Source organism: Lithobates pipiens, unplaced genomic scaffold, assembly GCF_037356315.1.
Source record: "Lithobates pipiens isolate NorthernLeopardFrog02 unplaced genomic scaffold, aLitPip1_a1.2 Scaffold_28, whole genome shotgun sequence".
NCBI classification, from domain to species: domain Eukaryota; kingdom Metazoa; phylum Chordata; class Amphibia; order Anura; family Ranidae; genus Lithobates; species Lithobates pipiens.
The window spans coordinates 65,927,871-65,952,735 of NW_027507789.1; the positions used below are offsets into that span (position 1 = coordinate 65,927,871).

At 43.9% G+C, this 24,865-nt stretch overlaps 1 protein-coding gene across 9 annotated transcripts in view; it reads left to right on the plus strand.

The window, feature by feature from the left end:
* The window catches only part of EXOC7 (exocyst complex component 7), a 78,388-nt gene extending 53,797 nt beyond the window's left edge, over positions 1-24,591 (plus strand). For all 9 annotated transcript variants that reach the window (XM_077459352.1, XM_077459353.1, XM_077459345.1 and 6 more), the window contains 7 exons: positions 6,055-6,120; positions 13,179-13,299; positions 13,377-13,472; positions 15,352-15,412; positions 15,501-15,542; positions 19,167-19,300; positions 24,382-24,591. In XM_077459352.1, coding sequence (XP_077315478.1) covers positions 6,055-6,120; positions 13,179-13,299; positions 13,377-13,472; positions 15,352-15,412; positions 15,501-15,542; positions 19,167-19,300; positions 24,382-24,487 — 626 coding nt within the window. In that variant the 3' untranslated portion in view covers positions 24,488-24,591. The remainder of the gene's footprint in view (positions 1-6,054; positions 6,121-13,178; positions 13,300-13,376; positions 13,473-15,351; positions 15,413-15,500; positions 15,543-19,166; positions 19,301-24,381) is intronic.
* The last annotated feature ends 274 nt before the right edge of the window (positions 24,592-24,865 follow it).

Sequence of the window (24,865 nt, forward strand, 5' to 3'; positions counted from 1 at the left end):
ACCATTTACTTAAAGTAAAACTTTATGCAGAAAATTAAGTCCTGCTAGATCACTTCAGGCTTGCCCCTTTTGCAGGTATAGCTATGTAAAGCATTAAAAGTAAGTGCCTATACTATTTAAAATCCAGTAATACACTGTCTTATCCTGCTCTGCACAGTTGCTCTCTCTCTTTTTTTTTTTTTTTTTGTCACTGCCACTTTACAGCTGCCCAGTTGCTTTCCCCTACCCCTGGAATTTGTGCCCCCCCCCCCCCCCCCCTCAATGCTTCCTGCGCTTTTCTGGACGGAAGACCAGGGATCCTCTGTTCGCTCATCTCCCTAGTTGCAAAGAACCTGGAAGTGATGTGAATAATAACACCAAACTTTGCAGTAGAATAATGTCTGTGCAGGATGTCTCCAACTTACAAGCAAACCTCAATGCATTGTTTAATTGGGACACTATGTGGCAAATATGGTTAAACGTGAAACTAAAAGTTTTCGTTTGTGTTATTTATTTATATTTAATTTAACATAACAGACATGTTATACTTGAGAGCAGTCCCGATCCTCCTCTTATTGGGTCCCTCGCTGGTGCTCCTGGCTCCCACCCCCTGCTGAGTGTATCTCAGCAAGCTGCTCGCTATGGGGGCACTGGAGATTGGGAGGTGTTCTAATAGGGCAAGAGGATTTATACTGGGAGGGGAGATGAAGGGTCAATCCTGTCAAGGGTAGTGATTTGGGGGGGAAACAGGGTGTCTTTTTTTTTTTTTAGTCTAATGTGGCCAATGAGCTATGCAGTCCTCAACTCTGCACTCTATCCATAGCACAACCCCAATCTCTGCACTTTGTATGTAGTGCACTCCTGAACCCTCTCATTCTGTATGTGTAGCGTACTTCTGAACCCTACACTTCACTGTTTGTAGCGCACTCCTAAACCCTGCACTCTGTAGCGCACTCCCGTAACCCTGCACTCTGTATGTAGCGCGCTCCCGAACGCTGCACTCTGTATGTAGCGCGCTCCCGAACGCTGCACTCTGTATGTAGCGCGCTCCCGAACGCTGCACTCTGTATGTAGCGCGCTCCCGAACGCTGCACTCTGTATGTAGCGCGCTCCCGAACGCTGCACTCTGTATGTAGCGCGCTCCCGAACGCTGCACTCTGTATGTAGCGCGCTCCCGAACGCTGCACTCTGTATGTAGCGCGCTCCCGAACGCTGCACTCTGTATGTAGCGCGCTCCCGAACGCTGCACTCTGTATGTAGCGCACTCCCGAACGCTGCACTCTGTATGTAGCGCACTCCCGAACGCTGCTCTCTGTATGTAGCGCACTCCCGAACGCTGCACTCCCGAACGCTGCACTCTGTATGTAGCGCACTCCCGAACGCTGCACTCTGTATGTAGCGCACTCCCGAACGCTGCACTCTGTATGTAGCGCACTCCCGAACGCTGCACTCTGTATGTAGCGCACTCCCGAACGCGGCACTCTGTATGTAGCGCACTCCCGAACGCGGCACTCTGTATGTAGCGCACTCCCGAACGCGGCACTCTGTATGTAGCGCACTCCCGAACGCGGCACTCTGTATGTAGCGCACTCCCGAACGCGGCACTCTGTATGTAGCGCACTCCCGAACGCGGCACTCTGTATGTAGCGCACTCCCGAACGCGGCACTCTGTATGTAGCGCACTCCCGAACGCGGCACTCTGTATGTAGCGCACTCCCGAACGCGGCACTCTGTATGTAGCGCACTCCCGAACGCGGCACTCTGTATGTAGCGCACTCCCGAACGCGGCACTCTGTATGTAGCGCACTCCCGAACGCGGCACTCTGTATGTAGCGCACTCCCGAACGCGGCACTCTGTATGTAGCGCACTCCCGAACGCGGCACTCTGTATGTAGCGCACTCCCGAACGCGGCACTCTGTATGTAGCGCACTCCCGAACGCTGCACTCTGTATGTAGCGCACTCCCGAACGCTGCACTCTGTATGTAGCGCACTCCCGAACGCTGCACTCTGTATGTAGCGCACTCCCGAACGCTGCACTCTGTATGTAGCGCACTCCCGAACGCTGCACTCTGTATGTAGCGCACTCCCGAACGCTGCACTCTGTATGTAGCGCACTCCCGAACGCTGCACTCTGTATGTAGCGCACTCCCGAACGCTGCACTCTGTATGTAGCGCACTCCCGAACGCTGCACTCTGTATGTAGCGCACTCCCGAACGCTGCACTCTGTATGTAGCGCACTCCCGAACGCTGCACTCTGTATGTAGCGCACTCCCGAACGCTGCACTCTGTATGTAGCGCACTCCCGAACGCTGCACTCTGTATGTAGCGCACTCCCGAACGCTGCACTCTGTATGTAGCGCACTCCCGAACGCTGCACTCTGTATGTAGCGCACTCCCGAACGCTGCACTCTGTATGTAGCGCACTCCCGAACGCTGCACTCTGTATGTAGCGCACTCCCGAACGCTGCACTCTGTATGTAGCGCACTCCCGAACGCTGCACTCTGTATGTAGCGCACTCCCGAACGCTGCAGTCTGTATGTAGCGCACTCCCGAACGCTGCAGTCTGTATGTAGCGCACTCCCGAACGCTGCAGTCTGTATGTAGCGCACTCCCGAACGCTGCAGTCTGTATGTAGCGCACTCCCGAACGCTGCAGTCTGTATGTAGCGCACTCCCGAACGCTGCAGTCTGTATGTAGCGCACTCCCGAACGCTGCAGTCTGTATGTAGCGCACTCCCGAACGCTGCAGTCTGTATGTAGCGCACTCCCGAACGCTGCAGTCTGTATGTAGCGCACTCCCGAACGCTGCAGTCTGTATGTAGCGCACTCCCGAACGCTGCAGTCTGTATGTAGCGCACTCCCGAACGCTGCAGTCTGTATGTAGCGCACTCCCGAACGCTGCAGTCTGTATGTAGCGCACTCCCGAACGCTGCAGTCTGTATGTAGCGCACTCCCGAACGCTGCAGTCTGTATGTAGCGCACTCCCGAACGCTGCAGTCTGTATGTAGCGCACTCCCGAACGCTGCAGTCTGTATGTAGCGCACTCCCGAACGCTGCAGTCTGTATGTAGCGCACTCCCGAACGCTGCAGTCTGTATGTAGCGCACTCCCGAACGCTGCAGTCTGTATGTAGCGCACTCCCGAACGCTGCAGTCTGTATGTAGCGCACTCCCGAACGCTGCAGTCTGTATGTAGCGCACTCCCGAACGCTGCAGTCTGTATGTAGCGCACTCCCGAACGCTGCAGTCTGTATGTAGCGCACTCCCGAACGCTGCAGTCTGTATGTAGCGCACTCCCGAACGCTGCAGTCTGTATGTAGCGCACTCCCGAACGCTGCAGTCTGTATGTAGCGCACTCCCGAACGCTGCAGTCTGTATGTAGCGCACTCCCGAACGCTGCAGTCTGTATGTAGCGCACTCCCGAACGCTGCAGTCTGTATGTAGCGCACTCCCGAACGCTGCAGTCTGTATGTAGCGCACTCCCGAACGCTGCAGTCTGTATGTAGCGCACTCCCGAACGCTGCAGTCTGTATGTAGCGCACTCCCGAACGCTGCAGTCTGTATGTAGCGCACTCCCGAACGCTGCAGTCTGTATGTAGCGCACTCCCGAACGCTGCAGTCTGTATGTAGCGCACTCCCGAACGCTGCAGTCTGTATGTAGCGCACTCCCGAACGCTGCAGTCTGTACGTAGCGCACTCCCGAACGCTGCAGTCTGTACGTAGCGCACTCCCGAACGCTGCAGTCTGTACGTAGCGCACTCCCGAACGCTGCAGTCTGTACGTAGCGCACTCCCGAACGCTGCAGTCTGTACGTAGCGCACTCCCGAACGCTGCAGTCTGTACGTAGCGCACTCCCGAACGCTGCAGTCTGTACGTAGCGCACTCCCGAACCCTGCAGTCTGTACGTAGAGCAGTCCAGAACCTTATACTCTGTACACATGCACTCCTGTACTCTGTATATAGCGCACTCCTGAACTCTGCCCTCTGTACACTGCTTCACTCCTGAAACCTGCACTTTGTACATGGCAGGTTCCTTAATCCTGCACTCTGTACGTAACAGCGTACTGAACCTTTCACTGCACATGTGCACTCCTGAACCCTGCACTCTGTACAAAATACATTCCTGGTATTTAATGCCACTTTAAGACCCCCCTACTCTTTGGCCACACCCACTGTTTGCTGTGCACACTATTCTGCCTCCCTATCTAGGACAAAGTTTGGGGCATGGTTGAGTTACTACACCTATTCTCTGAGAAAGAAAAAAGCCCTGCTCTTAAGACAACCTCTATACCTACTTTATTTTGTAAGTGTGGCTATTGCCATTGCTGTCCTCATTCTAAATGTTCCATTGTCTGCTGTAGCCTCAGTATTTTTTGAACCAGAACAAGCATGCAGCTAGTGTAACCCGAAGAAAGTTAGAACTCTGGATCTGCATACTTGTTTTGAGTCGGTGACTGAGAAATTGAGGCCTTTGAGTCCACATAATAACCAGCCAAATAGCATTATCAAAAAAATGCAGCTTGGTGCTGCTGTGCAGTGACTTGCAATGTCATTATGTGCGGTAAAATGCAAACTTGAGAATAACCGTATTGTGGTGTAAATAAGGAACCTAGAAAACTGTTGTTTTCTGTGTGCCCTCACGGTGAGCTACAGTTTATTCATTGCAGAAAACTGCAGGTCACTGCACAGAATGTGAATATGCCCTTTACCAAAAAGATAAATAAGGATTTTATAGGCCGGTAAGGCATGCCTTGCATATTTTTATCTCCCATTATTTAATAATTTTAATAAGACAAACAAGTGCAAGATCTGTAGTTACTAGGTAATTCTATCAATATACAAAACTTTTCACCCTTCTTGTGTGAGTGAGAAGAAAAAAAAAGACATCCGGGGCATACTTACAATGAATGAAGAGTGCCCCATGTGTTGATGGCTGCTGTGTTCAGTTGATATCTGAAGTATTTTGCCCCTTTCTCCCTGGATACCCCCACAGCACTGGAAGATCACTGCTGTGGGGGTATCAAAGGATGGAGGGCTTCAGATTGCAACCCAACACAGGACACTGTTAATATGAATGGCTGCACCTGTCAAAGGTATTTGTCAAGTGTTGACTATGCCCACCCTTTCCGCCCCCCTCCTCAATTCTTAGATTTTGTAATGTTGCTTCCCACAATGAACCCCGTTTTCTGATCCTCTCTAAGTGCTCATGCACACGGACGTTTTAAAAAACTGGCTGCAAAGCTAGCTCCGATGCCTGGAAAAATTGTTGTTAAAAACGTGATTTTTACCGCGTTTTGCATTGGCGTTTTTGCGCGTTTTTGTGCGTTTTTTAGCGTTAGCGTTAAGTAGCGTTTTTTTAAGAAACACATCTCTTGGCTATAGCACTCAGAAAACAAAGAAAATATGTTGCGCGTTTATGCGCGTTTTTGCGCGTTTTCCCGCGATTCGCGTTTTTACAGCTCTAGCTCCACGCCACGGAACGCACTGGTCCTGGGTTTTTTTTACAGCTTAAAAACGCCTATGCCATTTGCAGCTCAAAAACGCCTAGCTGGGCATGAAGCCATAGACTAACATGGACAGCCGTTTTTAAGCTGCAAAAAAAGCTCAAAAAAGTGGCTGTAAAAACGTCCGTGTGCATGAGGCCTAATGGTGTACATCATCTTTATTGAGGAGATGCTATACATCAGACCTGCATAAACGTCTAAGTTGACTGTTATTCTCACCCATCAGTTTGGTGTACATAATTGTTATGCCATTCCATTTGTTGCATAAGTTGGCTATGAAGACAAATATTGGCAGTATATTATGTATAGTATTTCTATACATTTGTACCTATGCCATGCATAAGCACAAACATATGAATCTGTTAACTTTTTACCTTTATTTTTAATTAAAATAAAGAACCCTGTGAATGAATGCAGTATATGTTGGACTTTTCTGTGATTGGATTAAAGAAACAGAACAGTGTCATTTTCTTCCTTTTAGAGTTGTTGGTATACTGTAGATTTTGCACACACGATTAGGAGCCAATCAAATATTGCCATTAAATAATCTGTCTGCTGTATGTTTTTCAGAGAGTAGTTCCACTGCGAGCAGCTACAGCACTGAATTTAGCCGACGTCTCCTCAGTACTTATATCTGTGAGTATTCAGCCTGTCCTGCTCATCAGACATGCTCTGTGGGTTTCTTGTTGGTCCTCATTAGGGACGAGCTCAATCATGTTGGGATCTGAGTTTGAACCCACAATGAGCTATCCCGCCAGGAAGCTGTTACTGCTGACAGCCAATCGTGAGAAGTAGAGGCATTCCCTGCCCCCACAGCAGCACTTATATAAGGGCTGTGTATTCATGTGGCTTTGGGGCAGGAAATGCCTCAGCCACTTATGATTGGCTGTCTGCAGTGACTGCTTACTTGCAGGATATCTCATGTGGGTTCAGACCATGTGGGTTCATGTCCAAACACATCTGAACTCATCCCTGGTGCTCATCTTTGAGTGCTGGCTCTTATCATGTGGATTTTGTGCACATTTGGACATAATGAGAACTCATGCACATGGCCATTATTCTCAGAAATGAGTTAAAATTATGTTTTCTTGAAATTCTGACTTACTTTGTCTTGCATCTTTCTGCTTCAATGTTTCTTTCTGTTGCTCAACAGCTGCATGCTGTTGTATCCGCATTGACTTGTATCAGAAGGACAAAACAATTCAGATGCAAAGAAGTGTATAGGTATCAAAGCAATTTAAAGCATCACCAAGCAACTCATGCATGACTTGTAAATTAACCATGATTAACCCAGGAGCAAGTCAAAGAAATACAAAAAAAACATAAAATCCTGTAACAACGTACCTCATTCACTTGCTTCTTCAGCCTATGTATATAAACCCCAAGTCAGATTACTTGGTGAATCTAAATGTCATCTACTGTATGCCAAGTGACAGTACATGCATTTGCCATTTTCCATGTGGCCCTTAATGCAAATCTTCAGAGTAATGTACAGTATGTATGCTTTTAACCCCACCCCTACCCAGTAGCATATACTGACGCTTTATTTATCGTACATCACGGGACACAGAGCAGCCATTACTATCTGGGTTATATGCCACCTACTGGTGAATGGACACTAGCAGATCAATCAAACAAGAAGAACATAGAAGTCTTTCCCTATATAACCCCTCCTACACAGGATGTACCTCAGTTTTTTCGCCAGTGTCTGTAAGGTGGTGGTCACTGATGGGATACATGTGCTCTTGGAGCATACTTGAAGGTCTAGATGGTTCTATTAACAATCATGGACTTTAATCGGATCCATTCAAAAAAGCTGTCAGCCAAAATGGATGGCACCTGAGCCTCATGGAAATGAGAGAAAATTCCTCGAGGTTTGCCTGTAATGCAGCTTTACGGTGCTGGACCCTGCGTAATGGAACCCTGTGCAGTGTTTGTTCTGACCGAGGTCCTTTCCTGTAGGGTGCTATATAGGTCCAGGGGTGTGGACCCCAGATCAGGGGGACCCAGTCTCTGATGGTCTTTTTATGACAAAGCCCCCAGTGATGGGCAAAGGCTTGCTCAGTATGGCCTATTACTATATAGGCAGGAAGTGGAAGGGCAGCCATGTTTACATGTGGATGGGAGGCCCAGCAAGGTCTCTTGAGAAGTAACAGCAGCCCATGAATACTAATGAAGTGTGAGTTTTTACTATGGGGGAGAAATGTGGGGCCAGACCAGTCCTAATTATATAGTGCATACTTGCTACTTAATCCGGGAGGGCCTGTACAAATGTAAATCGATACACCCCTATACGGGTATCATTGCACTGTTGTTGTGTCTCCTGAATAATATGCATCTGGTCTGCAGGAGCTTATTTTTAGGCTGCTTTAAAGCAGAATAAAGGCTGCATGGGATGCATATGTGCTTGGCTAATCCTTGCAAAACTAGCAAGGGGCCAGGTGCAGTTGGGCAGGTGCATTATAGTATAAATGCTTGCAAACTTGTTGCTTAAATGCATGTTTGAATAAACGCGTTTTGCATAGGTGTTCCATAGATACAATCGGTGAACTTTCTAGAGTTGTGTCTCTAGAATAGCATGCATTTGGTCTGCAGGAGCTTAGTTTTAGGTGGTTAAAGCAGCATAGAGGCTGCATTGGATGCCTATGTACTTGGCTAATACTGACTAGTATGGGCCCAGGTTCAGTTGAGCAGGTGCAGCATAGTATACATGTTTCATAATACTTGCTAAAGCCCCATACACACTATCAGGTTTTCTGCTGATTTTTGTCTTCAGATTTACCAAAACCATGTAGTGTAAGGGCCTGCCTGATTGCATACACACTTAAACTCCTAAGGTTTGACCTCATATTATATGGTTTTGGTCAATCTGAAGGAAAAAGTAAGTAGAAAATCTGATAGTGTGTATGGGGTTTTACTTGCATAGGCACATATTTGCATAGATGCTTGCTTGAATAACACAAGCTTGCATAGGCAAATGTTTGCAGAGGGCCCCAGCCTGCCCGCCCCGGCAAGCGGGCGACGCCCATCCGTCCAGCATGCAGCCCCCCCAAGGCTGGCTGAGACTGCGTGTTTGCGTGGAAGCATGTTGCATAGATTCATTTTTTCATAGGCACATGTTATATAGATGTGTTTGCATAAATGTATATGCATGTTGCATAGATATACATGTTTGTGTGGGTGCATGTTTATAAACGCACATGTACATGGACACATGTTGCGTAGATACACGTTTGCGTAAACACATGTTGCATATGTGTTGTGTAATATATGTTGCCTAAACACGTTTCATAAACGCATGCTTGCGTATTGCGTAAATGCATGTTTCCATGGCCACATATTGCATAAATGCGTGTTTGCATAGACACGCGCTTTCGTGTTTTGCCTAAATCCATGTTTGCATAAGCACATACATGCTTCCATTAACGCATACTTCCATAAATGGATATTGCTTAAACGCAGGCTGACATGTTTTCAATTTGGTACGGCATACGTATATGCTTAGTTTGTGCTTAGTTGCATTAAACTGCATACATATGTGCTTAGTTACGTTAAACTGCATACATATCTGCTTATTTGCCTAGGACTACATACAAATGTTTCTTTTTTGCATAGGGATACATACATATGTACTTATTTGCCTTGAAATTCATACATAAATGCATGAATGGCAAGAATACCTGTATACCTGCATGTTTGCATACCTAAGTACCTACATAACGGCATACCTGGGTACCTGCATACTTGCATACCTAAGGGGTTGCATAGCGGTAAACCAACATTGTTTTAGGCCCTAATCCTTGGGGGACTGTGTATTAGGTTGGCTAATATAGTTGCTACGTTATTTACCTGCTATACCAGTTAAATGGTTCCAGAAAATAGAGGCAGCCGGGGGAGGCAGGTGCACCTCTCTCTGATCTGGTGGTGTCCACATCTCCCGATGGACAGTAGTGTCAGGTACATCTGAGCCACTGTGCTGTTTGGCATTGCAGTGTTTCCTGACATATTCTTTTTTTGTCAGTTTAGACTGCGGCCACATCACCTTGATCATGACTGATCTGTTGATCGAAGCCTAAGCAGGATCAATCTGGGTTAGTATATGGATGGGAGACTGCCCGGAAATGCCAGATGCAGTGAGTTTTTCCCCACCTGGGGCTGCTGTGTTTTTGAAAGTATCTCAGGCCAGAAGATCTTGGGGCAGTCTCTGAAGTGGTTTTGCTCCATCTATAGCCAGCAGAAGCTTGGTAGGTTAGGTAAGCCTCTTTGGGCCTTCAGGGTCTGCCACAGAGCCATCAGTCTTTTACCTTGCATTTGACTCATGGAGCAGAGGTATGGGCTCATTATAAAAATAAAAATAAAAACTCTACCGGTAGCAGTCCCAAAACCAAATGGCTCTGTCCATTTAGCGTTGCGGTAGATTTTTGGGTACATAGTCATCATTGATGCATATCTTCATGTGTTTCTTTTTTTCCAGGCTTTTCAAGGGATTTTGCATTTGCAGTGCAAAGTTGTCTTATTTTTTATTTTTGTGACTCTGCTCTTCAGGCTGGCCACAGCTCCGAGGGTTTGCAAAGCTCCCAGTCCCAGTGCCAGACTTGCTGAAAACGCAGGGGGTGACAATCTCAGTATACCTCAATAATCTTTGTTCAGGAAGCAGTCTGTTTCAGATTTTCCTTTGATACGTTTCTGCAGGAGGAAGTTGTATCTAGGTCAAGGCTCTATTCCCGGGATATTGCAGAGCTAAAATTGGTGGTTGATGGTTCGAACATCTGGAGAAGGGATTGGGAAGATAATAACCACTGATGCCAGTTGGTTTGAAGGAGGCTATAGTTCAGTGGACTTGGTCTCCACAGGAGAAAATACTGCCCATCAGTATCTTGGAACTTTGGGCTAGTATGCCTTGCTCTGGATGTGGGGACAAACCAGTTGTAGGTTTAATCAGGAAATGCCTCTGCAGGGGCATATATGTCTACCATCAGGGCAGCACCAGGAGTGATGCTGCTCAGGTATGTGAACCACTTTACAAGTGCTGTCTCTATCACTAGTACATATTCCAGGTATACAATAATGGCAGTGGGAACTCTGCAGGTTGATCTACTAGATTCCAAGTCCTACAACAAGTGGGAACAGATTGCGTCCGGAATGAAAGTCCCACCGGCAATAGGGGCAGATGCACTGGCAACACCTAAGGGACCAGTTCTCCCTTATTTGATGCTTTTCCTTATTTGTTTCGACTTCTCCCGCATCTTTTGTAAAGAATCCGGGAGGTGGTAACACTGATAATAGTGTTAGCTGAATTTGCCCAAGAGGGTTTGGTACACTGCCATAGCGAGTCTTGTGTGGGGGTCGCTCTTTGGTCACTCCCAGTCCAGTGGGACTTAATGGTCTTGAGTCCTGTATCAACACTGTTGAGCCCTGGAAGCCAGCTTCAGGGAACTTTAATTACAGGACTTGGAAATTTTTGCCTGGGGGGAACCCGGGAAGTGGCACCCACAGAAATATGTCGGTGGGAAATATTATTTTCTTTCTCCAGTCAGTAGTGGAAAGGAGATTGGCCTTAAGTACTGTTAAAGGTTAGAGGTTGTCCCTATCCATTTTTTACAGAGGCTATTGTTTCTCACTCCTTGATTCATACTTTATACAGCATGTAACGTAGACAGTCCCGCATGTCAGGCCTCTCTTGTGTCCTTGGGACTGGAATTTGCTCTTGACTGTCTTTGCAGAGGCCATTTTTTTTAACCAATTGGGAGACTCTGTTAGTACCTTATCTAGAAAGATGGCTTCCTTAGTTGCTATCACTTCACTAAGTAGAGTGTCGGAGCTGGCAGCTCTTTCATGCAAGGAGCTGTTCTTTGTCTCGCATCAGGCTAGGGTGAGGTTGTAACCTGATCCATCTTTATTGCCTAGAGTGGTTTATAGTTTTCACTTGAATCAGGACAGTATCTTGCCTTTTTATTTTTTCCTAATCCACAGTCAGCAGGAGAAAGATCGCTACATACTCTAGAGGTAGTTCAGGCACTTAGGATCTACTTGAGTTATTGGCATAGGTCAGGAATCCTGGTTTGTGCTGCCAGAAGACCCCAGGAAGGGCAGGCCAGTTTATCAATGGTGCCTATGGTTTAAAGAAGAAAATTTCTTTTTCCAGGGAGAGATTCTCTACCAAGTGTGGGGGTGTATCTTAGGCCATCCTCCATCAGGTGTCAGTGGCCCAGGTGTGCAAGATCACTGTGTTGGTCTTTGGATTATACATCCACTGGGTTTTTACAAAGTGGATGTCAAGAACAAGGAAGATAGTGCCTTTGGCCTCAGCGTATTACAAAGAGTAATAGTGTCAGTTTCTGTGATGGTGTCTACCTCCACTCATGGGCATTGCTTTGGGATGTCGCAGATAGTAATGGCTGCTCTGTGTCCTGTGATGTACGATAAAGAAAATAGGATTTTTCCTACAGCTTACCTGTAAAATCCTTTTCTTGAAGTACATCACGGGACACAGAGGTCCCTCCCCTCTTGTCTGAGAGGTTTATTGCTTTCTACAAAGCTGATGTACTTCCTGTGTAGGAGGGGTTATATGGGGAAGGACTTCTTGTTTGATCTGCCCGTGTCCATTAACCAGCAGGTGGCGTATAACCCAGATAGTAATGGCTGCTCTGTGTCCCATGATGTACTCCAAGAAAAGGATTTTACAGGTGAGCTGTAGGAAAAAAATTATATTTTCTTTGCACCCCTGCAGCTCTATTTAGTGTTGGGGGCTTAGGAAAACACCCTGGGCTTCCAGTTATGAAGGAGCACCTAAATAACTCCATTTGACAGTTAAGAGCCATGAGGAAAATGGAAAATGCATGTACCAATCCGTGCTTTCACATGTGAGGATTATAGCCCTGTGTAATTTATGACTGCAGTAACCTATATCTTTCAAAGGTCTTTTCCTTAGTTCAAGGAACACCTTGAAAACTTGGTGCTAAGGGCATGTCATTTTTTACTTGCCCAAGTTCCAATGGTCCAGCACCTGTGTGGTCCCTCATTGGTGCCGGTATCTTCTGCCTGGGTTTTTCCGGGTGCTGGTCCCTGACTGTTGCAATTAGCCAGTGCAGGAAAATGTTAATTCCACACATGCACAATTCAGTGTACATTCAATAGAGGATTGCAAACAGCCAGATAAATGTACTTTATTGCAGAAGATATTGTGCATGTTTCTTCTGCAATAATAAACCTACCTGGTCACAGTTTTTTTAATATTTAGCTTTAATTTCTGATTTTAAGCAGAACTAGACCCATCAATTTAACTGTTTCCCAAAACCGTTACATTCAAGGCATGATGCTGTGAATGATAACTGTCCCAGTTGTATGTGCTCTTAGCTGAACTATCAAGCCATCAAATAATAGGTGTCATAAATGATCACACTGCAACTGCAGGACAAACAGAGGTAACTTGATTGGCTGTAAAGGATCAGAGGGTTTAGTTCAGTTTTAAGGAAGGTAAGTATAACCTGCTGGTTTCTCCTGCAATAGGCAAAGCAAAGGTTCATGCTAATTCCTTCTACATTTTCTGGAATTGTGCAGCAAGCTAAGAAGGCTGTCCTGTGACCTGCAGATTTGAAATTAGCGCTCCTACGATGATCAGCTCGTACAGTGTTCCATACATGATATTGGTGACTGCTAAACTTGTGTTGTACCCTTGGCATTTTTGCTCTCAGGTAAAGTGCTAGGAAACCTTCAGCTCAAACTACTGTCTAAATCCAAGATGTACGAGGATCTGGCCCTGGGAGCTATCTTCCTGCACAACAACTATAACTACATCCTCAAGTCTCTGGAGAAGTAAGGGAATGACTATAGCTGTGAAAACTGAGAATATTCTGTCTGCAGGTTGACGATTTCATGTCTCTGTTTTCTAGGTCGGAGCTCATGCAGTTGGTGTCTGTGACTCAGAAGAACCCTGACAGTTTGTACCGTGAACACATTGAACAGCAGATCCAGACATACCAAAGAAGGTTGTTTTATCACAGATCCAATAATACAGCCCCACTCCATAAACCATTCTTTAAACAGATCATTTCCGCAGTGGAAAAAGAGAAATGCAATAGATGATGCTCAGGGCACAAAAATCCTGGAGCCTAGCCAACCCTGAGCTGCATGTATAAGCAAAACAAATAGAAACCTTAGCAGATGTTCCTAATTATTATCCTGACCATTAAATAAGTACAATATTCATCAATTATAAAATATAATTTTTTTATTAACTCTAAAGTATAAATTCATAAATAAATCTATTTTGGCGGCCTAAAATAGCATATAATAGGATAGCTCAGATCACCCATATGAATGCTCAAATCACCCAAGTGTATAAGATATCTATAATAGAGAAGGAGGGGTGCATGCCTGCACTCTTCCAGCACTAATATGTCTCAGATAAGGGCCTATGTCAATGGGCATTTGTTCACTTCAGAACTGCTTATCCCCCATTGCAAGCCTATGGGAATGCAAAAGCAGCTTAAACCAGGTCCAGTCACCTGCAGTGAACTCTGATGATCTCAGAAATATTTTGATGTCTAAGCCCTTGCACACACGGTCGGAGATTCTGACGGAATGTTTCCTATCGGAGCGTTTTGTCGGATATTCCAACTGTGTGTGGTCTGCATCGGACTGTTTCCGTCTGAATATTCCGACGGACGAACTTTTCCAACTTGCCGGTAAAATTTTCAGACAAAATGCTCCGATCGGACATACTCCGATCATGTGTAGCCTACTCCGACGGACAAAGTGCCACGCATGCTCAGATCAAATTCCTAGACCAAAGCTATTGGCTACTATCCTGAACGTAGTCCCGTCGTAGCGAAATAACGTCATCACGTTATGTACAATCGGATTTTCCAACAACTTAGTCCGACCGTGTGTATGCAACATCACTTCCGGACCTCTTCTGGAATTAATCAGTCGGAATTACTCCGACGGATTTGGTTGTCGGAATCTCCGACCGTGTGTACAAGGGCTTAGACATGTTGCATTTGCTCGTCAAATCCCATGGACGCAGACTCTAATAATAAGTGAGGCCTAGTGTGTTTTGTTACTTGAAATATATTGGTTAAAGATGTGCTAAGTAAGGGAGGGGATGGACTGTGCATGTTGTAATTTGGGTCCTCCTTTTAACTTAAACAACATTTGAGGTCAGGTACAGATCTTGGATGAGAAGGCCTGGCTCGCAGTCAGCATTCCAATTCATAACAAAAGTGTTTAGAAGGGTTGAGGTCAATGCTCTGTGCAGGCTAGACTAAACTCCTCAAACCATATCTTTGTGGACATGTAGCACATGCAAGGACACACCCTGTTCACCTTAAGACTAAAAACGTTAATGTTCAAGTTGCAGCATGAACAGCATGACACTCCAACCCACTGATTCCCTGATGCATTTCACCCCCTAGTGCAGTTTATTCATTGAGCTTTCTCATTGAGCTCCACTAAGGGGTGAAACGCATCTGAGTTTGAGTAACCGTGTTCATGCTGGAACATTGGAACTTTAGGAGTAAAGTTGTTTTTAGCCTGAAGTGCATGTGCTACTGAGTCTAGAAGGGAGTGATGGATCCTGGAGGCACCTGCGCCTGTGACATGATGGAGGGTCTGGAGTGGTATACAAACTGTAAGTGAACATGTCTTTACGGAGCTGGCTTTCTGCAAAGGGGCACATTTATGCTGGAACACAAAAGGGCCTATCCTAAACTGTTGTCAATGATTTAGATAATGTTAAGTAGTTTGGAGGTGTTCACATACTTTTGGCCATGTAGTGTATCTCCCAATATGGTGAGTGATTGTAATTTAAATTTGGCCCAACTATTTTGGCCAGTACTAATGTGTTAATTTTTTCCTTCTTTTTAGTTGGTTAAAAGTAATTGACTATGTTAGTGACAAGAACATGCCAGCACTTCAGGGAACCAAGGTGACTGCTTACCAAAAGATACATCTCATTTGATTCTTTGTACCTGTAAAATTCTGAAAGTATTACTCTACTTTCTTACCTATTGTAGCTAAAAGACAAGGAGCGGCAGATCATAAAAGAACGTTTTAAGGTAAATTAAAGCTGTTAAGGTGTGTGTGTGTATATATATATATATATATATATATATATATATATATATATATATATATATATATATAATATATATATATATTTTTTTTACATAACAAACATGTTATACTTTCCATGTTATACTTACCTGCTGCAATACCATTGCATAGAGTGGCCCCAAACCTCCTCTTCTGGGGTCCCTTCCCAGCACTTTTTACTCCTTTTCCTCTTCTCGCTGTTTCCTATGGTGGGCTGTGTGCATCTGGTAACACACACAGCGCAGCTCAGACCCACCCATGGCTCCCTCCTCACAGCAGTAGGAGCCATTGGTGAGGGTGAGATGAAGATCTAGTGGAAGGTTTTTTACCTTAATACAGGGAAAGCATTAAAGAGGAACTGCAGTCTGCTCACATAATTTTGTAATAAAAACATCTTTGGCATTCTGAGGCTTCCCTCCAACCACTTTGCATATTATTTTTTATATATTGTGATTCTCTGTACTTGACAAATATTCTGCACAAATCTCCCTCCACTGAGTCTGGCTGCAACCATTTTAACTGTGGGCAACTGAAGCTGCTGCCTGTTCACTTCCTGAATTTACACAGAGGCACCCTTCCAGCTCTGCAGCTCTCATTGGCCCTTGTATGATTCACCCCCCCCCCCCTCCCCCGACAAACTCTCGCAAGAGTTAGAGATAGCTGTGCATGTTGTCATAAGCATAAGCTTATTACCAGACAAGAAAGAGGAAGTGAGCTGTATAAGGTATTTACTGGCAGAAAAAAAAATGTTTTACTATCCAAAGTTAAAACAACATGGGCAGAAGATTTAATAAATAGATGAAAAAATGACTCAACGTCTGCTTTAAGGTGAAAACATTTCTGTCTTTAGAATCACTTTAATTCTTTTTATTTGAATTTGTGTTGACAACATCTGAATGTTTGTTTGTTTATGTGATTTCACTTGGATTTTAAAGTGGTTCTGTCCTGAGGGGAGTATGGGGCTGCCTTCTGAAAGTCCCATATTTCTTGCCTTGTCTGACTTAAACAGGAACTTAACCCCGAGAGACAAATTTACAATTGAGGCACTTTCTTTACTATCGCTGTCTAATGGTAGTTTAACTTATGCTATAGTTTATGCACTTGCACCTTTTATTATTTTTCTGTCCCTCATGTTGTGATCACTCACCCCTTGTATGGCAGCGGCCATTTGTATTAAGGGCAACTTAAGCCAGCTCCCATCAAGTTCCTAGAGCTCATGGCTAAGGGGAAGGAACCGCGCATTCATCTAAGACTCACCAGTTCCAAAATGTCTTGCAGGACAATTTCATATGTCTGATAGTAAACACACCAACTAGAAACAAAGCGTTACTAGACCTACTAATTACCAACAATACAGACCTGATAATGGATGTGGAAGTAGGGGGCAATTTAGGAAACAATGCTCACAGGTCAATTCGTTTCAGTATAAATCAAACTATTAAGAAACATAAGGGGAATACATAGACACTGAAATTCAAAAGGGCCAACTTCCCTAGACTACGAGCCTTGCTAGAAGATACAAATTGGGATAAAATCTTAGGAACAAAGAACACGGAGGGGTATGCTTTAAGAGCATATTAAATATTGGGATGCACTGGCTAATGCCCATGGGAAATGCATTTAAAAGAGCTAATGAAAGTTCTGGGTGGCTTAACTTCAACGTAAAAAGCATATAAAAGCAAAGGAGAAGGCCTTCAAAAAAATACAAGGCTGAGGGATCATCCATCATTAGCATTCCAACTTTACAAAGAATACAACAAGAAATTTGGAAAGAAAGAAAGGGTGCAATCAGGGCAGCTATGATGGGACACAAAAACCACATAGCGGAGGAGAGTAAGAAAAATCCAAAGAAATTCTTTAAGTACATAAATAGTAAGAAAGGGAGGTCCGATCTTATTGGTCCCATAAAGAATGATGAAGGGAATCTGGTTACTAAGGATGGAGAGATGGCCAAGGTATTTAATTTATTCTTCTACTCGGTCTTCATGAGGGAATTGGGGGGGCTTCAGTAAGCAAAATTGCAATGTTTATCCTCATGACACATCACAGGAAGCACCCTCATGGCTAACGGGACAGAATTAGAAATAGACTTGAAAAACTTAACATTATTAAGTCACTGGGACCAGATGGCTTGCACCCAAGGATCCTTAAGGAACTCAGTCAAGTAATTGCCAGACCATTGTTATTAATTTTTAGGAACAGTCTACTGACTGGAATGGTACCTAACAGCTGATTGGAGAAAACCCAATGTAGCTCCAGTATTTAAAAAAGGGCCAAGATACATCTCTGGGAATTACAGACCAGTTAGCCTAGCATCAATAGTATGCAAGCTCTTGGAGGGGATAAGGGGCTATATACAAGAATCTTGGCAATGACAACTTTATCATTAGCAGTAATCGGCATGGATCGATGTTCTTGCCAAACCAATCTATTAACCTTCTATGAGGAGGTGAGCAGCCATCTGGATAAAGGAAGGCCTGTAGATGTGGTGTATCTAGATTTTGAAAAATCATTTGATACAGTTCCACATAAACTCTTACTGTACAAAATAAAGTCTGTTTTGGCATGGACCATAGGGTGAGTACATGGATTGAAAACTGGCTGCAGGGGTGAGTTCAGAGGGTAGTGATAAATGGGGAGTATTCGGAATGGTCCGGGGTGGAAAGTGGGTTCCCCCAGGGTTCTGTCCTGGGACCAATTCTATTTTATTTATTCATAAACAACCTGGAAAATGGAATAAACAGCTCAATATCTGTATTTGCAAACGGTACTAAGCAGGGCAGCAACTTCTCTGCAGGATGTGGAAACCTTGCAAGAAGATCTGAAGAAATTAATGGGCAACTACATGGCAAATGAGGTTTAATGTGGAAAAATTTTAAATAATGCATTTGGGTGGCAAAAACATGAATGCAATCTACTCACTGAGGGGGATCATCTGGGGGAATCTAGGATGGAAAAGGACCTGGGAGTCCTAGTAGATGTAATACTGACACAAAATCACACACATAGGTTGGACTTGATGAACTTCTGTCTTTTTTCAACCTTGCCTTCTATACTATAGGTGCAGCAAGATCACACCTGTGCACACTCAGAGTGGGAACCCTTTGTTAACAAGTTGTGATAAACAAAAATGCCCAAAGACTCCTGGAATATTTGATGCTAATATCCCAGGCGTCAGCGGGTGGTACCTACTGCATTATTATTTACATAGGCAAAAAAGGCAGAAGAGGGTGAAGGGTTTCAAAAAGAAAACTATCCATTTTGTTAAGGGGGAGTAATTAACATTAGAGTAAGAATAAAATAAGGGTGAAGGTATGCTTTAAGTAGTTGTGAGTAACATACCTGGAGAATAAGCATACTGTAAATGAGTGTCAGAGCTCCTTATCTCTATACTTGTTCTAGTTCAGCTGCTCAGACTACATTGAAGCCAAAGCATCAGCATGACCGCCAGGGAACTAGCATTCTCCAAAAGAGTTCATCAATGATATCCTCCATAATCTCTCATAACAGAGTTCCTTTACGTTAAAGAAAGGATCTATTTCAGCAGTATGTGGCCTTATTTTTTTCTCTACCTTAAAATCTTAAAGGGGTTTAACGAAGGTCTGGAGGAGATCTGCAAGATCCAAAAGTCTTGGGCTATTCCGGACAAGAGACAGCGTGAACGGATACGCCAGGCTCAGAAGACCATCGTGCAGGAGGTGTATGGGGCCTTCCTACACAAGTGAGTTAGGCACTTATAATGGGCCTTTTGATCAACTTGATTTCCTTTTTTATTGTTTTATATATTTGTATGGCTTATTTATTTTATATCTTTAACACACAGTATCTATGATACTCATTTTATAAATGTGTTTGAATTTCTAATAACACTGGAATCTCCCCTTTTATTTAACCAAATTTAACCAAATCCAAAAGGCAATGAGTTTATTCCTCCTTTTAGGAATGGAGGAAAATTCCCCATAAAATCGGGGAAATCGGGGGTGCGTGTTATACGCCGATCCCACGCTGCTTCTATCCCTTTCTGCTGCTCTCTGCGGCTTCCGGGTATTTTCGGCCATTCTCTGCAGCTTTTCGGAAAGCCAAAAGCAGCCGAGAATGGCTGAAAATAGCCAAGAACGCGCAAAATTAGCCGAGTTCGGCCGGAAATACCCGAAGGCCGCCGAAAACTGCCGAGCGCCGCCGAGACACACAGGACATTCGCGCTGTATCTCGGCGGTGCCATTTTTAAATGGCAAACACACCAACAAGACTGCAAATGACTGACAAGGCTGCAATAGAAGGCTGCAAATGACTGACAAGGCTGCAATAGAAGGCTGCAAATGACTGACAAGGCTGCAATGCAAGGCTGCAATTGACATTGACAAGGCTGCATTGATGGGCAGTTAAATTTTTTTTTTTTTCCCCTTAAACTTCCCTCCTAAAAGTTTTTGGGATAAATACGGTAATCCCGATGAGTGACCAACTGTGCATCTAGACCAAGGATATATAGAGCCACCAAACCAACTTGCATTCAGCTGTTTAAACGTGTTAATGTAAGATATGTAACCAAGATTTCTGTGAAGTAGACAAAATTAAGAAAAATAGAGAGCAACGATATTGTGATGAGACATGGAGTCACCAGAAGGCCATATGATACACTAGTGTAAAATATTTCTGTGCCTATTTAAAATAGAAGGTGTTTGAATGATATTACTTCTGTCATGGGCAAACTGGACAGTGGGCCCTCTGTGCCATCTGTTTGGAGGGGATGTGAGCCCTAAAAAGGGCAGAGGCGCAGAGTCTAGGCAAAATTTACTTTTTAAAAATGGCTGCTCAAATATCATGTGGCATAAATAAAAAAAGCTGCAACAACCACCATTTTATTTTCCAGAATCTCCTTTCAAAAAAAATATGTTTATGAATTTTAAGTAATTTTCTAGCAACAAATGCAGATGATTTTAATATGTATGTGTGTATATGTCAGAATTGGCCTGGGTTTGCCCACACAGGGATTCACATGTGTTCCATGCATCCCTGTGCAGACAATCCCATTGATGTCAGCCAGGACGTAGCAGTTTTAAAGACACAGGCGCTGCTCTCAATTTGACAGCTGTGTGGATGCACAGCCTCTAACAGTGTGAGATTTGGGATTCGCACCGACATGGCTGTGACTGTGCAGCCGCTGCATCCCAATTGACATGATTGGGACTGCCTGCATGGGGATGCACAGAACACATGACCATCCCCTGCATGAAACCATGGCCCTCACACGGGGGTATGCTGTTAGTACACTTATGTGAACGATGCTTAAAAATAAATATACAATTTTCAAAAAAAATTTAGATACAGGTTTACAGCTTGCTGTAAAATAACTCCTCAATCTGTCTTAAAGTGTATGAAAACTCCAAAAGTGAACTTCCTTTATTTGCTGTTTTTTGGTTTAAGTATACCATTGAAAGCATTTTGTTATATCTTTTGGATAAGTCAAACAAATGCCTGTTGATCCTGACAGAAGTCCAGTGAGTTTATAACTTCCTGTGTGCTTTACCTCTAATTCACTCTTATGAATAACACTGTTGCCAGAGCTCCTAGGGTGGCAATGCTGCTTCTTCATAGATGCAGAACAGTATGCATGGTCACTCTAGTACAGGAAGTGTGTTACTGACACAATCATCAGATACAAACCTTATAAAATAAATCTAATTCAGCCACCACATCATGAATTTAGAAACAATTTTTAAAGAATATGTTAAAGCCCATCTCCACATTATAGTTTGTATATAGGGCAGTCGTATTTACTTACTTCATAACATAATGGATTTACTCATACTCATTCACTGTGTCTGCCTTTGCAGATTCCTCTGCTGTTCTAAACCTGAATTCCAGGTATACATTTTTTTTATACATGGTTACATTGGTCCAGCTTGAACCTATGTAATTATGTATATGCTATTACTTCTGGGTTCTGTGCTGAGCGGCTGGCCTGATTGTAAACATAGAAGGTTGGCCACTGAGCACAGGTGACATTCAGAGATTGCATTTTCTGAGTGAATGCAATGCTTTCTCCGATTGGAAGAAGTAGAGAGCATGACGTCAACATGCCGCCTTTTCCAGTTAGGGAACGTGTTACATTAATTTAGAAAATGCAAAGCATTTATAATGCATAAGGCAAGCTCCTCAGCACATGACCCAGAAGCAAGTGGAGATCACCGGAGTAGTGGTGTCTAATTAAAGTAATATTAAAGGCTTCTATTTTTTCCCTAAAATAAAATAGAGGTTTATACTTGCCTACTTTGTGAAAGGACATTGCACAGAGCAGCCCCTTACCTCCTTGCCTGGAGTCCCTTGCTGGCGCTGTTTGCTCCTGCTCTATTCTGAGTGCCTTTATAGCAATCCTTGTGCTATTGGGGCACAGGTGCGGGCATGCTCTTTAGCTGGGCTGTGTGTGTCCATAGACACGACCCTCCCCAAGGGATTTGACTGACGGCAGGAAGACAGACCAGCACTGCTGCAGGCAGGCACAGCACTGGATTTAGAGCGGACTCAGATAAAAGTATTTGAGGGGGATGGGGGAGAACAACTAGTGAAAGTTTTTTTTTTTTTTTAACCTTAATGCAGTGAATGAAATACCTTTTAAAGTAATTATTATTATTATTATTATTTTTAAATAACAAACCTGTTATACCTACCTGCACTGTGCAGTGGTTTTAGAAAGGGGATCCCAGGAACTCCTCTTCTCTGGGCCCTCTGTAGCACTCCTGGCGCCTCCCTCTGGCCAGGTGCCCCCGCAGCAAACAGCTTGCAATGGGGGCACCCGGCAGGCCCATTCCCAATCAGCGGATCTGTGTGTTCATTCCCACATGGAGCTGCAGCGCAGCCCCGCCCCCTCCATCTCCTGATTGGCTCAGTGGCTGGATCGAGAGAGGGCTCAGTCAAGCATTAGGGGAGGCTGTGGGGACTGCTGCACACAAAAGGTTTTTTACCTTCATGCATAGAATGCATGAAGGTAAAAGATCTCGTGCCTTTACAACCACTTTAACTTGTTGCCGCCCGTCCACTATCAAATAATGGTGGGGCAGCTCTTGTTCTGGGATGCCGTCATATGATGGCGTTCCACACCGGCCACTCGCGCATGCAGCGCGGCCGCACCATGTTGCTAGGACACAGCGTGACCCTGATCTGTCTGCGGCTCTTTAACCATGTGATCGGATGTGTCCAATCAGTCTGTCACATGTAAACACAGATGTCGGCAATCACCTCTCCTTGCCTCACACTGACAGAGTGTGAGGAGAGGAGAGGCGATCAGCGGCATCTCTTCACAGGGGGACATCTAGGGATGTAATCAGGGCACTGATCATCAGTGCCCTAATTACAAGAAATAAATATAGTGTAACAATACAGTGCCCACCAGTGACAGAAATCGGTGCCCATAAGCCATGCCAGTCAGTGCTGGCAATCAGTGCTGCCCATCAGTGCCCATCTGTACTGCCTGTCAGTGCCAGCCACTGGTGCCTATCAGTGCCCATAAGTGCGGAATATTAGTGCTATCTCATCAATGCCCACCAATTCAGCCTATCGGTGCCCATCGCTGCCACCTCATCAGTGCACATCAGTGAAGCCGAAAAATTACTTGGTTACAAAATTTACTGAAGGAAAAAAGTAAAAACTTTTTTTTTCCCCCAAAATTTTTGGTCTTTTTTTTTTTTTTTTTAAACAATAAAAAACCCAGCAGTGATTAAATACCACCGAAAGAAAGCTCTATTTGTGTGAAGAAAATGATAAAAAAAAAATTAGTTTGGGTGCAGTATAGTGCAACAGCGCTGGAAAGCTGAGAAATGGCTTGGGCAGGAAGGGTGTGTTAGTGCACGGTAGGCAAGTGGTTACGTGATTATTCAGCTTCTGGACTGCTCACACAAGTATGGTTTATACATAGTTACATTGATCCAGGTTTGACCAAATATCCATACCTGGAATTCCTCTTTTAAGCATTTGCTCATAGTTTTGAACTTGTTAATCCACACAAGATTTGGTCATTTTTGTTTGTGCTGCTCTTTCCATTGCTACATGGTGGCATCTTCCACAAGAACCATCATTATTATACTGCTTATATTTGGTTAGATCTTTCATCTCCTACAATAGTAGTAGATTCAGCAATTGTTTTTCAAGCTAGAAGATCTGGCCACATCTAAAGCAGTTCATTACTCTGTTTTTTTCTTTCAGCCGGAAAAAACTGAACTCATTTCCCAATCCACACGTTTGAGGTGAATGTGGAAATCCACCTTGCTGTGGCATTGTATTCTGACAATGGGACTAACCCCTCCATCAATATACACTGATCAGAGCTGAGTGAAAATATTATAGCAACAATCCCATTCATGAAAAATTGATTGATCAACTTCTCATGAACAGGAACGGCTTGCATGGTACGAACTTTGACCGATTTCTGCTGAACCGAACAAATTTTCGATCTATGAATTGCCAGCTTATAATGTTTCCACCCATACCCACATGTCAAGGTTATTGTATGCAATGCTGAAAACTTAATTTCATTGATGACCAAGATAATTGGTTAGTCTGTGCTCAGAAAAATTTTGTAGTCTTTGATTTTATATTAGAATACACTTGTGTATGAACTATATCCCAATACCATCTTCACACCATTGTATGATGATAATAAATATTCAGGGTTCCAGTGCCATCTATCCATTCATCTCAGCATAATATCCGTTATCGGTTTTTATACTGTATTGTCAGTATTCCTTACACGCCTAGAAGCTAAATCTCTTAATACCTTTTTCACTTTTTTTTTTTTTTTTTCTGCAGATACGGAACAGGTGTCAGCTTTACTAAGAACCCAGATAAATATATCAAATATTCAGTGGAACATGTTGGTGAGATGATCGAAAGGCTCTTTGACACTTCAGCATAAAGGATTCTGTTCCTATTGAGGACGATGTATATAGTTATACATGAATGTCACGTGACTGTACATATATATAAATACTTGCCCTAATAAAAGATAACTGGACTTAGTTTTAGTTGTGGAATAGTGTGGTCTTCATGTGTGTTCCTATTGTAAGTAATACACGTTATAGTTTTTGAAAAATAGACTCCCCATAAAGTATAGGTGTGGGAATATTTAGAGATACTATTTAATTTAGTTATGGATGTATTAGTAAATCTACACACACACAATAAATATATATAAAAAAATGTATAATTGTAATAATGCTGCCAACAACCTGTCAAAATGTATGACACGCTGAAATACACAGCGACACTGGGGGTTATTTACTAAAGGCAAATC